Raw genomic sequence first — 17,911 nt, 5'->3', positions numbered from 1 at the left:
TACTTATAATTTCTGTTCATTTTAAGTTTTAATGTTGCTCCTTACTTTAAGCTAAAAAAACTTTTTTATTACTTAATTTCTGACCGTTTTTCAAATCATGCCAGGAAATCCTACTATCCCTCGTAAGATTACTTCAGGAGAATTCCCCCGAAAGCTTTCCTCCTCACGGAAAATTCTCCCTGCTAGAAATACACCTACATAAGTTTCTCCCCTCTTAAAATTTCCGCATATTTCCTAATAACACACATTATGTGTAAACAATAGTAAAATTGCATAGCTTACAACCCTTTGTCCAGGGGTTGTGAAAAAGGGCGGGGATCATCTCAAAAGGTATAATTATTGGATATTTCATCTGTGTTGAACCAAATGGCTATTTCAAAATTTTTATCGAGTGGCTTTGAGGAAAAGAAGAGCGTGGAAGGGGGGTACCTACCCTCCAATATTTTTGTCACTTGAAAAGAGCACTAAAACCTTTAATCTATTATTCGAATGAGCCCTCTCCTGACATTCCTAGAAAATCAGCTCGATACGATCACCCCTAGGTAAAAAAATAATAATAACAAACAAATAAACAGGTATCCGTGAGCATTCTTCTGGCAAGAAATACAAAATTCTACAGTTTTATGGCTAAGGACTTGAAACCTCTACAGTAGGGCTCTTAAGGTCGCTTAAATTTTGGTGCTATTTTCCTTCTTTTTTTAAAAACCAGGCAAATTTCCTCGAGCAAGTGGTTTTTTATAGGTAACACTAAACTTTATGAATTTTATACATTTGGAATCAGCATAAAAAAGCAAATATTTCCATGTATTAACTGCTGTCAAAATTCCTTATTTTTAGAGTTTCGACTACTACTGGGCCGAGTCGCTCCTTACTTACAGTTCGTTACCGCGATCTGTTTGATTTTAGCGTCACACTCATAAGGTCGAATTCAAGCAACCACTACGTCTGCATATGAAGATGTCGAGACACGGAAGGAATAAGAGGTATTCTCAAACATCAGTAAGGAGATTTCCCTGCTCCGGAAAAACTCATTTCATTCAGTAGAACACGGCAAGCAATTGATGATTCCAAGCAATAACTTAAGGGAAGTTTCTTAAATATCGTATGACTTAATAGATAATAACCAAACACATACAGAGGGTTGGGGTATGGGAACTTCGTCAGAAATTATATGCTCCTTCGCCATATTTCCCAATATTTTGCATATAATATAAAAAATACCCCACTTCCACAAGTAAATTTTTGCTTAGGTTTCTGAACGGTATAAGTCTTAGATGTAACTAATATGGCCCTGTCTATTTTCTCTTTAGGTTTCAAGCCTATCAGAGACGCAACAAATCTTCCTTTTTCTGCCTAGGGATCCACCTGGCCCAGGAACTTATGAATGTAGTATTCAAGCCGATGGAAGGACCAAAGCTTATGGCCCCATTTTGGGTGTGATGAATCTTTTAGCCTTTTACTCTGGAATGACCATAGGCGTTCTAAGTCCAGTAGCTCTTTTGAGTCAAGGCCGAAAAAGAATATTTTGAGCCAAGGCCGACTCAGAGAAGTTTTGAGTTCATTTTGGGTGATCAAAAATATGTTTGAAGCTTTTCCTGTACGTGTGGGGTCCCTTGTGACTTGCTGACGAACGAATACAAGTTTCCAGCATAAATAAACACTTCTTCGGGCTAATCGATAATTTTGTGGGGGACAATTTTATTAGCTCCCTCTTACCCCATCTAGAAGAACAAGATTTGAAGTCCCTTTATATCTGCCCCACACTATCTGAAAGTTTCAACTTTCAGGTTGAAAGTTGGAGGTTCGTCTTCAATATCTACTTTCACTTCTTTTCTCAAGCCGCTTTTGAATACTTACGATAAAACTATAGATCAAACAGTTCGTGGTAATGAACTGTAAGTAAGGAGCAACCCAGCTCAATAGTAACCGAAACTCTAAAAAACGGAATTTTGATACCAATAGATATATCAAAACAATCGGTTTATTATGCTGATTTCAAATACATAAATTGCATTAAATTTAATCTTACACTTCAAAGGTTACGAGCCTGAGAAAATTTTCCTGATTTTTGAAAAAAAGGAGAAACAGCTCCTAAAAGTCAAGTGATCTCAATAAAAATTACACCATCACGTTCAGCGTATCAGTGAACTCTATTGTGTATGTTTCAAGCTCCTATCTGCAACAATGTGGAATTTTGTATTTTTTGCCAGAAGAAAGATCACGGATGCGTGTTTATTTGTTTTTTCATATATTCACATTTCACATTAGGGGTGGGGTGGGGGGGGTAAAGCATAGAATAGATTAAATACGTAACCTAACTTAACCTAACTTAGGTACCTTCCCCCCTAAACCCCAAAAACAACAGTTTAAACATCGTTAACGCAATGAAAACCACGCCTTGCATTGCATTACTCTTTAGTGGTCTCTTGAATGGGCGGATTTTTCGTGATTGGTTTCCAAGACAGCACATTTAATACATAAGTACCGATAAATCTAAAGCCCAAATTAGTGTCTTAGAAAAAAATTTCAGAGGAAATTCTCCACGCCTTCCTATTTACAAAAATTGATTGTTTAAGTCATGAGCTACCTCAACTTCGAAAAAAGAAATTCAAGTCTGAGTTCGAGCACAGCTCAGGTCCCCATAACCACATTGCAAGGTCTAAGACACAAGGCTCAGCTTCTTGGCTCTTTTTCAAACTTATGACAGTCTTCCCAGGCACCTGTCTTCACATAATATAGTTTGCTCCTGGAGCAAGTTTCACAAAGATTAGCAGCAATGGAAGATATCCAAGGGACGGCTGCAAGGACGCGACCTAAATTATTCCAGACTCAGTAGGACAGCAAGTAATAACGTGTATCGTGACACGCCAGTAATTAATTTGATAAGCATTTTACTCTGTAGTCTGGTTATGATAAAGCTCAAACGCTACCATATGAAACGAGTTTTTTTTTTTTTAGTCTAGGAAACTATTCAAAATATGTGCTTACAAGCTTTTTGAATGCTTACAATTGATGCATCAAATCTTATTCTACAATTTGTATATTTTTTTTTAGTTTCTCTTACTTACTATGTGGAAGAGGCAGGTGACAGAGGCTCGTATTGGGGAAAGGCAGTGGGGGTAATTTCCTCTCTCGATTTTGAATATAGCCTAATTCTTTATTTTTATTAGAATGAAATTGAAAAACAAAATACAATTTTGAATTTTTGAATTTTATTTGTCTTCTATAAAATCACCCCCCCCCCCTCCCCACGCACACATTTTCGTCAATTGGTGCCACTGCTGAGTGAGAGTTCTGTTTCACATGATGCATAACCCATTTAAATGGATTAGCTCTCCGACGTTCTCAATAGAATTTTTTTTTTTTTTACATTCTTTTTTACATTCTTATTTTTTACATTCTTATTACAATTTTTTACATTCTTATTACAAGTTCAAAATATTTTTTTTTTTTGATGATTGGATAATCAAGGCATCCTATTTTTTGCTAAAAGCTAGGGGTGAGCTAAAACCCCTATGAAAATGTATAAGTTATTTTACTTATTTTTGAAGTACCTGGAATTTTAGACTTGCATACTTGTAAACATGGTTACAGTCACTGTTCACTGTTTCTTAATACTAAGCCATTTTAAGGATAAATCGGTTAGACTTAGCTACTTTCTAAAGTACTCTTTTTACCAATCCATTTTAAGAACACGTTAATGACGTCAACTTGGAGCTTAGGCTTGTCGAAAATTAAGTGATACCTTATGAGCTAAATAAATTTAAATGGAAAAAACTTTTCTGTGCCACACATTCAACACATTTTTGAATCAAAATTATAACTCTGTATTTTTTGTTATGCCTTTGCTCGAAATCTGACTTTTTTTTTACTGGCTGTCAGCAGGGTCACAATACCATGACCCATTTTTTTCACAAAAGAACCTGTTCATAATTTATTTTAAACCCAAGTTTTTTTTTTGTTATTTTTTAATAAGGGCGACCAAGTAGGTTTCTGGTGACCAGAATAGTAACCTTACCAGTAAACTCACTTTTAAAGAACACTCGTGCACACTGGTGGAATGGAAATTCAGAAACAAATGCATAGTAAATAGGAGTAACATAGATTAAAATGGGAAATTGAGTTTTTAGTTGCGTCGTATAAAAAAAAAAAAAAAAAAAAAAAAAAGATATTGATATTGTTCTTGAATTTAGAATTCCTTTGGGGTTATTTACAATGAAACCAGTCCAATACCTTTTCCGTGCATCTAATGACGTAACTACCTTGGGTACCACCAGGGGTGGACTCTAAAAATGCCACCCCCCTCTCTGAGTCTTATGAATAATCACTCGATACCTTAAAAGAGGCTGTTTCAGAACATGACGGGGAAAACATTAACACTATTCAACTATATAGTTTTTTTTTTCGTGGACATGATACTTTCAAAAGAGTAGAACAATTATTTACACAAATAATAAAATATAATAAAGGATTGGATTACGGCCATGATGGTCTGGGGAGAAAATAAATAACACTGTAAGCATCAGGTTTCTGACTCACTGTGCATGGGTCCAAGGTTTCGGAGGCGTATTGTCCACAGTATATATACATATACATAGATATATATATATATATATATATATATATATATATATATATATATATATATATATATATATATATATATATATATATTATATATATATATATATATATATATATATATATATATATATATATATATATATATATATATATATATATATATATATATATATATAATAGCAGCAAAAAGTTTCACCACGCATGACACACATTCATAGCGTTTGGGATGTTCTCAGGCCGTCAGACCAAGTTTCTCGTCGTGATGCGCAAAAAATTTGGCATTGCGCGTGCGTGAAGGCGTGATCACGAAGAGTGGTTCAGCTTGTGTGGTTTTAGATGTGTTTCAAAAATCTTTAATGGAGAGTATAAGACTTTTCCCTACTTTTCGTATATATTTATACTGTGGTATTATCCATCGTCAGCCTTGGCTGCTATTGACGTCTCCTTTTCTCTTGACAGTTGAGATTGGAGGGATTGATATGACATGGAGTAGAAAGGAATCAAAATTTGAGCGGAGTGTGTGGAATATGGGAAAGTGGGTATATTTAGGTGGATTTGGGGCGCGTAAATTGGCATGAATTAGCGGAACAAGTATTTACACAAATAATTAAACATAATAAATGATTGGATTACAATCATGATGGCCTTTGAAGAAAATAAATTAATACTGTGAGCCCCAGGTGGGAATACAGCTATCACCAGGGGCGTCGTTTGGAGATGTCAAAGGGGGTCAGTTGCACCCCCCCCCAATAATGTGGAGAAAAAAATTATACATCCCACTAAACAGATATGGACCCCGCTTGCCCCCCCCCCCTTAGCAAAAATAATGGAGATTCGCCCCTGGCTATCAGTGCATGGAATATATGGGCTATTGTCCAAAGTCCTTCAGATTCCCAAGATTCCTTCGATTCCTTCAACTTCGGAGGGCTTGGATTAGCAGGGGGTTTAAATTTCTCAGTGGACATTTGTTTTTTTTTTACAACAAAGCTTGGTCAAGAGGTCTTACGGATTCCACAGTAGAACATTCAACTTTGATACAAACAATTTCCATTTCCGAATCGGAGCTAGATCTTCCAAGATCGAAATCTACTTTAAAAGTGGTCCTCTGCTCTTTTTTTTTCTATTCTCCGTACTGCCCGGAGCGGCCTGTTTCCCACTTTTTACGCCATTGCTTCTATTATTCTGTTTCCAAGGGAATTTTTACTAACGTGTTCTGTTCCCCATCATATGCTTCTGCAATTGGCTGTCTAATAATATTCACAACTCTTGAGGAAGTTTCTGTCATAACGACCATATCCATCCTAACCAGTCTTGCAAGTTTGCCCCGTTCCTTTTTCCACATTGGTAGGCCTGCGAAATAACACGTAGACAAGAGCTACAAAAATTGTTGCTGGACCTGTTGAAAACCCGATAAAAATCCAGTAGTCCATGGTTGGTCATCGACAGCAAACATTAAAACTAAAAAGAGTCCGAAACCTCTGACGTGAAGTAGGTAACAATGCTTTTATTATAAAATATCTAAATTGAATACTTTTCCAACTCTTGGAAAAAGAGAAGTTAGAGAGCGTCCAAATGGTAAAGGAAATAAATTGCAGGAAACTCCATTTCTAGCCCACAATTTTTTTTTTAAGAAGGAACCCCTCCCTATGCCCAAGGTTACTGGGATTATTAGAAATTATGAACTTTTTGATAAACTTCTGACAAAATATATTTAACCTTTTATAATACATTATCGCTGCAGAGAGAGATAGAGAGAGAGAGAGAGAGAAAGATTTGCTTTTAAACTTAAAAGTTTACAAGTATTTTTACCACTGGTTCAAATTTTTCCCAATTCACATTTAATATTTTTCTCCACGTCGAACCTAACAATTAGCCTACTTCTGAGAGGAAGTTATTATAATAAATAACGAGAAAAAGTAGTGAAAGTCGTACCCTACTTCTAAGTTAATAAACAAAATATATAAGCCGTATAAAGTGCTGAAAACAATACAAGGAGAAGCAAAAACCAAAAGCAAAATGAAAGGTAAAGAAAATAAAATGAAGTGGAAACTGCTGATTAAGGGATACAGCAATAAAAAGATTATTATAAACAATACACTAATTCTTCTTAAGTTACATAAGGAAATATTAAACTCTCTTAAACAAATCTAACAATTTTTGCATGAGTCTCTATTAGTTCCAATAGCATTTGATATATGCCACTTGTTGTACTATTTTGATGAATTTGTCATCACTCTTTCAGAGGCCCCCCTCCTCAGGAAAAACCTTGCGTGTGTCCCCCGTAAAGACTTTGTCAATTGTCGTTTTGGTCAGATCTGGTGCTAACAATCTCTCTCCTCTTTCCCTTTTTCTAACTCTTTTCTCTTTAAAACTCTCCCTTTTCTAACTCATTACAAGGTTAAAATCTTAAGATGTAAATGATATTTCCGATAATTTCTGCATTTAAAAAAAAAACATGTTTTACCGATTTTTATTAATCCTCATCCTGGAATAAACTCCTCCTTGCGCAGCTGAACACTGTTTAAATTCGTTACTTAAATAATCCATTAACGAATGGAGACTCTCGAAATAGGCAGTTTAGGATTAGGATAAAAAAATAGGCAGTTTAGGATTAGGATAAAAAAAAATAGACATGACCTCAGCCCTACAAGTAGTCTTTTTTATACTTTTTTGTCATATTAGTGCAATAAAAATTCAAGTTTGCATTTATCTTAATGCTTTTTGTTAATTAAAAACACAGATAACAAGTGTAAACAACAACAAAAACTGATAACAACTGTAAACATACAATAACTGACAACAACTGTAAAACTAATTGCAATGGCTTTACTAATATTGTCCGACATAAATATCTTGTTTGTTAACAATCTGGTACCCATCAAAGTCAAAGAAGAGAAGTAATGTAAATATATATACAAAATATGGTATGCACGATCATGATCAGGGGAATCAGGTCTATACACAGGAAGGGATTTCTAGGGGAGAGGGTGGGGTGTGATGTATAAAATTTAAAGGAACGTCAGAAACAACGCTCTAGCGTTGCCTATATAGAGCAATGTACCGTCCGTGTTTTATTGAAAAAATTGAAAAGTGCTCTTTCCAAGGGTCAGAAGGGGTTGGAGGGCAATTGGCTTTGTTCCCTGCCCTTTTTTCTATTTAAAAACAGAACGCATAATTGAAAGACCGAGTTTTTGGCAAAAAGATTTAATAATAAATATCGAAGATGTTCAGATGCCCAATAGGAGAAGGCCCAAAATTAAGCAAATTGGCAAATTTTCACCGACGAGCTCTGTATTAGTAGTAATGGCGAGCCTGCTTATGAAGAAAAATTACGGTGAAAAAATTCGATAACAAGCACCCTACCCTAATGTCCACCCGAAATTGTGGTGTATTAAAGTACAAGTGTATCATTGGAATCACCATGATTGAAAACCTTGTACAGGAGAATTTCAGTCCCCCATCTTGAGAAACAAGGAAAATGACCTTTTTTGAATGAAATGCAATGACCTCAATTTTTTTCTTCAGCCGTGATCGTATCGAACCGATGGTCGTAGAATATTAAGAAAGGGCAGGTTTGAACAGGGATCGCAATATCTTAGTGTAATTTTAGTTAGAAAAGGGATCATGTCACAGCAAAGAGGTGTATTCCGCCGCTTAGCACCACAACATATAAATTTTTGCCTAAAATGGTTCAAAACGCTAGGGAATACTATTTCTAAGATAGACAATTGATTTGCAGTGGTTTAAAAGCTCAGTTGGAGTTTCTGAGACCCCAGGCAACTTCAGGCAACTTATTCCAAACAATATGCCTGCCATTAGAGGCTTAAAATCTGACCTTATGCAAGGAGTAAATGGAACTTGAACATGATTTGTCATATTGCGAAGATTATAATTATTTTGATCAGAGGTAAAAGAACACCTACGGGCTGGGGGAGGTCACCATGAAGCTGAGCAAAAGTAAAACATGCACATGAAAGAATGTATAGTGACTCAAGATCAAGTAATGGTATAACTATTGAACGATTAGTTTCCTGAATGAGTTTTCTAGCTTTATTGTAAACCTTAGAAAGCGGTTTTAACAATGAAGGAAAGGTTGACATCCACCCAATTGGACAGTAAGAAACGTAAGGTTGGATCAAGCAGTGAAAAAGGGTTTTCAAAATTGATCCAGGAAAAGTATGCCTAAGTTTCCTTAAAATACAGAGACTCCTGCATATCTTCATTTTAATAAAATCAATGTGACATTTGAAAGATAAGTTTTCATCAACAAGAATGCCCAAAAAACGAACATATCTGTCTTTAGATCTGTGAATTATTCCATTTGGCTGGTGAATTTCTGATAACTAGGGATAAACCTGAGAAACACACGAAAAAATCAAAAAACGGGACTTGAAAAAATTTAGGGTAAGATAACTAGCATCAAGCCACAAAATCACCCTCTCAAACAAATTTTCCAAATTTAACCGAAGCTAGGGTTCGCAGTTTCCCAAAGTGCTAAGTGTGCTGTCAACAGCAAAACAAACAAGGACATAAGAAGAAGGCGAACTATAGTTGCCACTATGGGCAAGGGAAGGCTTAGGATGACAAAGTCTACAGCAATTAATAATATATTAATGAGAATAAAATAAAAAAAAATTACAAAATGATTATAACCATTAGATTATTTATTTAAAATTTTGCGCCCCTAATATTTATTCGCCCGGGGCAAGTCCCCCCTCTGCCCACCCTAAAACTGCCTCTGGTCACTAGATGATTTGACATATTCTAATTAGTTTTCAGTAAATTTTTGAAGCTTTTGGAAAGATTTTTGATTTCTGTTCCTTCGAAGATGAACAAGCGTATAATATAAAAACCGACGAAAGCCATTAAAAACACAGCATATATCATGAGGTTTGCACATTAGGCGTGCCTCTGCCCTCTCCTACGGTGAAAATTGTGAACGCATTCTCAGACAAAGTTGGAAAATTAGGTCTCAAAGTAACACTTTTTGAATTTTCTGATTTCTCCACTGAAAGTTGATAGCAAAGAAGTTTATTTTTTTCGCCTCTTGAAGGCTTTCATCTTTTTAAAGTGCATAAATGTGGCAACGGCTTGTGATAGATTCATTAGGCTGTCGTTCATGTTTATATACATTTTGAAAAAAGAATGGAGCCGAAGACGGTACTTTGGGGAACCCAGTTCTTCAGCAAATAGTCACTGAACACAAACTCTTTAAACAGAGTCATGAATGAACACTAATATAGAGACATAACTGTCACAGCTTTTGACCAGCCATGGATTCATTTTACTTTGAGCTTTTTATTTCTTTCTTTTTCTTCTCTTTGTCTAACTCTATAAAAACCCTTCCAAATATCAAAAGACAGCCGCCTTTGTCTTGGAACTGCTTCAGAACCTTGATTCACTAGCGATTCTTAGCCATAAGGTTATCGTGGACAGTTTCAATTGGAATCAATCAATAACCCTCTGTACCTGAAGAATTTATTTTATTCTAAATAATTGTAAAGCATTGTGTATATGAAATTGATAAAGTGCACTAGAGCTTGACGGTAAAAATTTAATTATGTTTAATTATATCGGGATTGTCAGGTCATAGATTATAGAATGTATTCTTTAGCACTTGTACGAATCTCATTTTGTATTTCCACTCTTGAATACAGGGCCCTGACCAAAGATTTCTTTCAGAGTGAGAAAGGGGGGGGGATACCATGAGTATTTTTGGGGGAAAGGGGGTAAACAGGAAAAAGACGAGATTTTCCTCCCGTGGACTTTGTCTAACGGTCTCAAATCAAGCTTTTTTACCTGCGTTTTCAAGACCGATTTATGAGTTGGAAACATATATTCTTGAGTTTTTGGGGAAGATTTTTGTTTTACTTCCCGTTTAAAGACTAATATACGAGTCTGAGAAACAAATATTTTGGAAAGAGGAAGAAATTGGAAGCAGGTAACCCCTCCCTCCTGGATACAGCTCTGCTTGAGTCAGGGGCGGATCCAGGATTTGTTTAGAGGGGGGGGTCGCAAAATAGGTTGATCGGATAGACTTGCGTTAGAAGCAAGTTTAATTAACCCAATTAAGTAAATTACACTACTTTAAACGGCGTTAGTGGCCGCGCGCCCCCCTGGATCTGCCACTGGCTCGAGTTGCATCGCTTGTTGATTTGCTCTTGAATGCTTCAATTGAAGGACCGTTTGGGGAAATATCATCCGCACTATGTTTATATACGCACAGAAAGACACACATTAGAATTTTGAATTTCTGCGTGCATAATAAAGAACTATTCAAAGCAGCACAGGTGTCCGCCTTCCATTGTGTAGTACATTATATAGAATTCGTTCGCACGAAAGCTCATTGGCATGATCAATATTTTACTAAAAATCATCCTTCCGTCATAATATATACGGGTTCATAAAATGACTAGCTCCTAAAATGTAAACAAAAAGTGTCAATTAAAGACCTTATTATTGAAAAACAGTTACCAAAACAACTTTCAAATGCTAATTTCATAGAACGATATTGTTAACGCTTCCAAAAGTTTGCTTTATCAAACCTTGCGTACTGAAATATCAAAATAATATTTCATACAACAGTGTTTACCATTCAGGTTGTGCTTCTTCCTTCAACGTCATAGTTTTGGTCATGGCCAGAGCGAATGGATCTCGCCGCCTGCTTGGTCAAAAAAGACATCCCTAACCTATATGACTGTCAGTGGAAACCCCCGGAACAAGACACACTGGAGTAATGGGTTCTAGGCGTTTCCCCCGGAAAATATCCTCCCCCGCGGAAAAAAAAACTTGAAAATTATCCTCGCCGTGGCAAATAAATCCCCGCTGAAAAGAAATTATTTTAAAAATTTTCTCCACACTGAAAATCTCCCCCTCCTGCTGAAAACTCACCCTCGAAAAATGTCCGTATGTTTGCAATAACAAATACTATGGACAAATTACAAAACTTAAAAAGGAACTTAAACTTCTACAGCTCTAATTGAATCATCAGATAAATACATAATTAGTTCTAAGGAAGAGACGAGGGGAGATTGGAGGTAGAAATTAATGTGTAACCCCCAGGGCTGTAACCAGGATGTTGTTTTTGAGGGGGGAGTATTTTTTGGGGGGAGGGGGAAGGGTAAAAAAGGAACTTTAAAAAAACGCATCAAAAATGTGAAATTCATGTCTACTCTCTTATGATTTCTGGTCTACGCTGTTATTAAGAAAGTAAAGAGTTACACTAAACCCCAAAATTAGCAGAAATATTCCTAATAGGATGGGGACTGGTCCTTCCCCATCCGAAAATTCAGAGTTATGGTCCTTTTTTGTCTGTCGAAAGTGATCAGAGACTATCCAGGCGCGGGGCAGGGAGTATTTTCTGGGGGGATTTTCCGAAAGGGGAGTTTACATGGGGGAAACTTTCCAGCGGGGTTAGGGTTGGTAAATGCCAGTCACCCAAATAACGAGACTCGCTAAATCTACAGGGGTAGAGCTTTCATGGTAACCCTGGGGGAAATAAGAAAAATTGGGGTTTGTAGTTGAACCTCTCTTGAAAACTTTGGATAGAGGACCATCGATACACTTGCTAAATGAGACCCGCTTCAATAAAGTAGAATAATATTATTTTTAATCAGCAAATATGTCATGCAATGACTTTTGGGTCACCCCAATAGATAGCAATCAATCTTATGCATTGAGGTTTAGGACTAGATTGTTATTTATACCATACCGTAATCCACCTTGAACTTTATAAGCCGTCACATAGTAACCCATAATTAAGTAATAAGTGACTAAAATATCTTTCTTAATTAAAAAAAATATCGTCTTTCTAGGTTATGAGCGGTTTGATCTTCAATATTACTTTCATAATTTTATTATTCATAATACTTATATTAATCCATAATTCATTCTAACACCTGCACATCTGCACATGTTTTTGCACAAACTATTATCAATCAAACTCGTTCTTAGTCAACTACTGGTGAGTGCAGCTCAGATACTGCATACTTTTCATATTTCCTTTATATAAAATACAATATATAGGTTCTTTTGGGAAGCATATGCCAATGGATAGCATATGAAATTAGGTTTCAAGCACCTTAATTTTCAGATTTATAAAAGCGTATCATAAAAACAAATTTATAGAAATTCCATAAATTTCTGTTGATGACACTTTATTGACATCCACTGCCTGGATTAATATTTTTGCAATCATTTTTAGACTAAGTAATCGATTTTATTGTTGGATATCGAGATAGATGGCACACAGGTTTCGAAAGATACATACGCATGACTTTTCTTATTCTTAAAAAAAAAAAAAAATACATATTAAACATTTTTACACAAAATATTACATATTACAAAAAAAAATACATAGAACAAAAGAATTTTACAAAATAGAAAAACGACTTGTAAACTCTGGCTACTTTGACTGTATGATTTTTTTCTGGGGAACAAGGTTTGTTGAAAATATTGAATCCGCTTGCAAAACTGTTACAAATATTCATTTATTTAAGCATTTCTAAATTCAGGAGAATTAAGGTTGGAATTTTGTCTACGTACCTCAGCTAAAATCGGTGTCAATGGTATACCTGAGAGTGGAAGGAACTAATTTACCCAACACTCTCAGTTTAGGGAGTCAAATATATATATATATATATATATATATATATATATATATATATATATATATATATATATATATATATATATATATATATATATATATATATATATATATATATATATATATATATATATATATATATATATATATATATATATATATGTAGCCGTTGGCCTTATGTCTGGCCGGCATCCGCTTGTGCGGGCCGTCGCTTGGGCCTTTGACCCTTGTAGCTGTAGAAATAAAATTACTGAGAACGTCAAGCAGTTCGTGGTAACCAACTGTAAGTATGGAGCAACTCTGCTATTCTAAAAAAGAAGTTTTTATTTCTCCGAGATTCTAAAAAAAGCAATTTTGATAACAATGTATGCCTAAAAAGAATTGGCGTTTTGTAATGATTAAAAATATGTTATATTCTTTAAGTTTAAAGTTACCCACTAAAACGTACAAGCTTGAGAATGTTTGCCTAATCTTTGAAAAATTAGATAAGATGTCCAAAAAGTAGAGTGATTTTCCCACCTCCCTAGAAAATACCCCCTTCCCCAGGAAAATACCCCCTCCTATGCTCCACCGACTGTGCTATGAAATCTAATTATTCAATTGAATCTATTGTTTTTTGTAGGACCATAATTGCGTAGCTTACGGCCCTTTTTTCAGGGACAATGGAGGGTCTGGTCATCACCAAAAGTATAGTTATTGAAACTATGCTAAAGAAATAGCTATCTAAAAATTTTGATCGGACAACTTTAGGGGAAGGGGGCCTTTTGGGGAGGAGAGCTAGATACCCTCCATTATTTTTGGTCACTCAAAAGGGGCACTAGAAATTTTCTTTTCAGTTCGACTGAGCCATTAAACATATCTCTATGATGTTCTGGTAACCCGCTAGCCCTGGTAGAAAAATAAGGAGACACAGTACCACCCATTCAAAAAAAAAAAAATTACCATGATACTCAAAGGGGGGAGGAGAGGGGACTGTAATTACCCTAATCTAGGTTTTTGACCAGGCTGATTCCAATGGTCTAATTTTTATTTTGATTGGACCCCATTTTTGAGGGGTTTCAGGTTTTTTTTCAAAATCACAATCAATTTGTTTTCGCAGTAAAATTTTACTTTTAGTATCAAACGAAGTAATAGTTACCATTCCTGAATCAGTGTCACGTGGCAATTTTTTTGTATTATGCATTTTTATTCCAAAATGTGTTTTTGAACTTTTAGTTACTGGCCCACTCTTTACTAGATTGCAGCTAATGCTGTAACCATGATTCTTGAATCTTTAATAGCGGACATGGCACCCATTTAATACAAAAACCCTTTCATCCCCTTTAGGCGAAGGCCTTCTCTTATGAATGTGAACATGAATAGCTGTTATTATTGTCTATATATCCAACAGTCCCGTCAATGGTGAAATTAAAATGCAGAAATATGCGGAAGCAGTAAAAAGGTACCAAATTAAGCGGCAATAAACGCGGTAATAAGCACAAATTTACAACAGTCATGTTGCCTGAGAGTTGCTTATTTATTTGCTGTTTTTTTTTCTTTTTAGCAGAATACAATATCGTGCATAGACTTTCACTTTCTTTATATGACAAGTTGAATTAAACTGTTCATGGTAATAATGCATCGAGCGACTCTTCACCTTGCTTTTGCCCATAGCAAGAAAAATATATATATATATATATATATATATATATATATATATATATATATATATATATATATATATATATATATATATATATATATATATATATATATATATATATGTGTATGTGTGTGTGTGTGTGTAAGGATGAAGTGAACATTATGAGTGCTGAGGGGGCGAAGTTCCAAATTTCATTGCTGAGACAAAAGTTCATTCTGGACAGTTATACTTTATTTTAGAAAAATCAAATATAGTAAGTGAGTTTTTTTTCTCGAAGCATTGTTCTGCAAAAATTAAACTTTAATTTAGAGCATAAGTTTAAGGGAGAGGTAGCTCTTCTTCCTTTTTATTACAAAAGCAGTTTTTTCAAATGAAAGTAAAGAGCAAAATTAAAGCTAACAAAAATAATTTGGTATACGAGGGAGTCTACCCCCCTCCTCCACCTCTTCGCTCTTTTCACTGAATTTTGACTTTTGTCTCCCAAGTACTTTAAGACCCAGAGTAGGGGCAGATATAAATCAAAATTTCAGGGGGGGGGCAATTTAACAAGGGCACTAATAAGTAAAAGCTTGGGGTGGGGGGTAATGTGACGAAGGCCCCAATAATTGACCAAATCGACAAATTTATTTTAAAAAAGGAAAGAAAACATAAAAAAACAAGGAATTAGGGCACTAGATTTTTTTTTTTTGGGGGGGGGGGTTCCCAATGGATCCACCAGTGTGTCAGGGCCCAATCTCCCAAAGAAAAATCTAAAGCTCTAACAAATTTCTTGGCACTTACGATTTAAATTATCCAATAAAACATATAATATTGTTATTCTTCCCCCTCCCGTCCCTGAAAAATTGTGTGTAACTGTCAAATTACGGATATAGTGCAAGGCCACTATGCTAGAATTTATGAGAAAATAATATATACAAACTCTTAAAATTCTGAAACTTGGGTAGACATGGACCCAAGGCCCCCACGGCACCACTTAGTACGCGCCTGGCCATATATGACACCCTTTTAAAAATAGGTTACTGTTCTCAGAGAGTCCTCTTCTGGAGTTTCAACCCACTGCATTCATTTTCAGTGGCACCCCGCCATGTTTGTAAAAGCCCACTCCTTATCATATTTAGTTAAATAACAGAGTTCATAAACAGTTCAAGATCGATTGAGGACGTTCAATCTATCTGAACTGCTTTGGAATTAAGAGAGAATCACTAGGATTAGGATAAAATATTCTAGTGTTCTTAGCTAAGAAACTACCGTAAATGATCTTATTTTTGTTTTCTCGAAGAATTTTCGAAATCCCCAACAACAGTCCAATAATTTTTGGGCTAGAAAATGCATATTGAGGTTGCGAAGTGATGGATCAAGTCCCACAGCCTTTCCCGTACAGTATAATAAAGGCATCTATGCATAAAATTTATGGTCACATCCCAAACCTTACTACGGCTGTAATCCAAGATGGGAGGGGTCTAATACATAAAACAAAATATCTCTTTCAGGCCTAAATATCTTGATTAAACAATTTGTCACGGACGCTTCTTACAAAGGTGATGGCACCTCAAGTGGTCCTTTGATATCAGATTTCTCCTTTCTTAATCCTCTTCTTGTACAGGAATTAATTTATGCTAAAAACCATTTTTTGTTGTCATTCGTGTTTCCACTATATTTCATTTCTTTTCAACGGAAATAAAATTTCGAGTTCCAAAGAAGTATGTACATTCCGAATACTACCCTAGTTAATTATCTATATTTGTTTTCAAGTATACTTTAAAGTAAATCATTTCCTTCATCTCTAGTTTTCCCAGTTCAAATGAAAATGATTGAAGCTTTCCAAATTTTCCACAACTGGATATCCTTATATGGTTTGATTGCTTTACCTAATTTTGATATTAGTAGAAATATCAGTGTTAGAATTGTTGTAACAGGTATGACGCAATCAATGAAGCAATCAGTTCTTATATGGAACACTAACCCGGATACACTCACTAGATGGGACTTTGCAAAAAAAAAAAAGTAGAAGCCATATCAAACATAAGTAACATGCTTAATACACAAATTTCAATAAAACTTGGTAATTACTCACTCCAAAAACTCCAGAAACCATTACACTGAATATTATAAACACTTTCATTTTTGTTCGTCTATATCCAGGTAGAAATTCACTAGTAAAAAATATAAGCAGTTTAAACTTTTGTAGTCCCTTCGAAGGATGGGTTTCTAAGGCGGTCCTAAGACGCGAATGTGGGTCAAACTCCTGGACCGGTGAGAAAATACGACCTCCCGGTTACGAAATCATCTGCGAAAACTGGATGACGGACTATTAGACATTAAGCAGGAGGAACTGAACCGATCACTAAGTTTAGTACTCATAGTCATTTTTCTGTTCAATGTTCAAATTTCCCTTAAATGGATAAAAATGGAGAGTTCTGATGTATTATATGTATATAAAACTTAAGTATGTATATATATAATATATATATATTACGGCTGTGGCCACGAGCGCCCGCAGAGATTTTTCCCGGGGTGGGAAAGGCTGGTTTGAATCAAGACTAAAGTTTGGTATATTTAAGATACCAGGTTTCAGATGCAACTATGATCTGTCTGTAGATGAGAGGGGAATACTCCGTTCGGGTGCCCATGGCTGTGGCTGTGTTTGCTTTTGTGAGATTTTCCAGCACTAACATTTAAGGAAGTATGTATATAGGACCGGGGGTAAGCTAATGAGTGGTTGAAAATGTAAGGACATCATTAAACTTTTACATTACAAAATAATATGTTGTCAATTTATATAATATAGAATTTATGGACACGAGCACCCATATAACTTTTTCCCAGGGGGTAAAGCTGTAAAAGAAAGACATTATATCACAAGGATAAGCTATCTGTAACCAGGTTTTAAAATTCATATAAATATTTGGTTTTCAAAGTGAGTGAGAGGGGTTCACACTCCCCGCCGAAGAGTGCCCCTGGCCATAGATATTTACGTTTTTTTTTCAGATCTTTGTTGAACAGGGTACGCGCGTAAGTATTTTTTGGGGGAAAGGCTGGTAATTTGGAAAACTGGAAAAAAGGCGGATATTGTAAAA

General features: G+C 35.5%; 1 protein-coding gene across 1 annotated transcript in view; it reads right to left on the bottom strand.

Annotated features, from left to right (window-relative positions):
- Window positions 1–17,065, bottom strand: part of LOC148939940 (uncharacterized) — an 83,166-nt gene extending 66,101 nt beyond the window's left edge. Inside the window, exon 1 of the mRNA XM_089105878.1 lies at window positions 16,909–17,065. Coding sequence (XP_088962004.1) covers window positions 16,909–16,956 — 48 coding nt within the window. The 5' untranslated portion in view covers window positions 16,957–17,065. The remainder of the gene's footprint in view (window positions 1–16,908) is intronic.
- Between the last annotated feature and the right edge of the window lie 846 nt (window positions 17,066–17,911).

Source organism: Artemia sp. Qi Xiang Cuo, chromosome 20 (genome assembly GCF_049724085.1).
Source record: "Artemia sp. Qi Xiang Cuo chromosome 20, ASM4972408v1, whole genome shotgun sequence".
In the NCBI taxonomy this organism is placed as follows: domain Eukaryota; kingdom Metazoa; phylum Arthropoda; class Branchiopoda; order Anostraca; family Artemiidae; genus Artemia; species Artemia sp. Qi Xiang Cuo.
The sequence above is the reverse complement of the archived record's forward strand: the minus strand, read 5'-3'. Positions and strand labels throughout refer to the sequence as shown.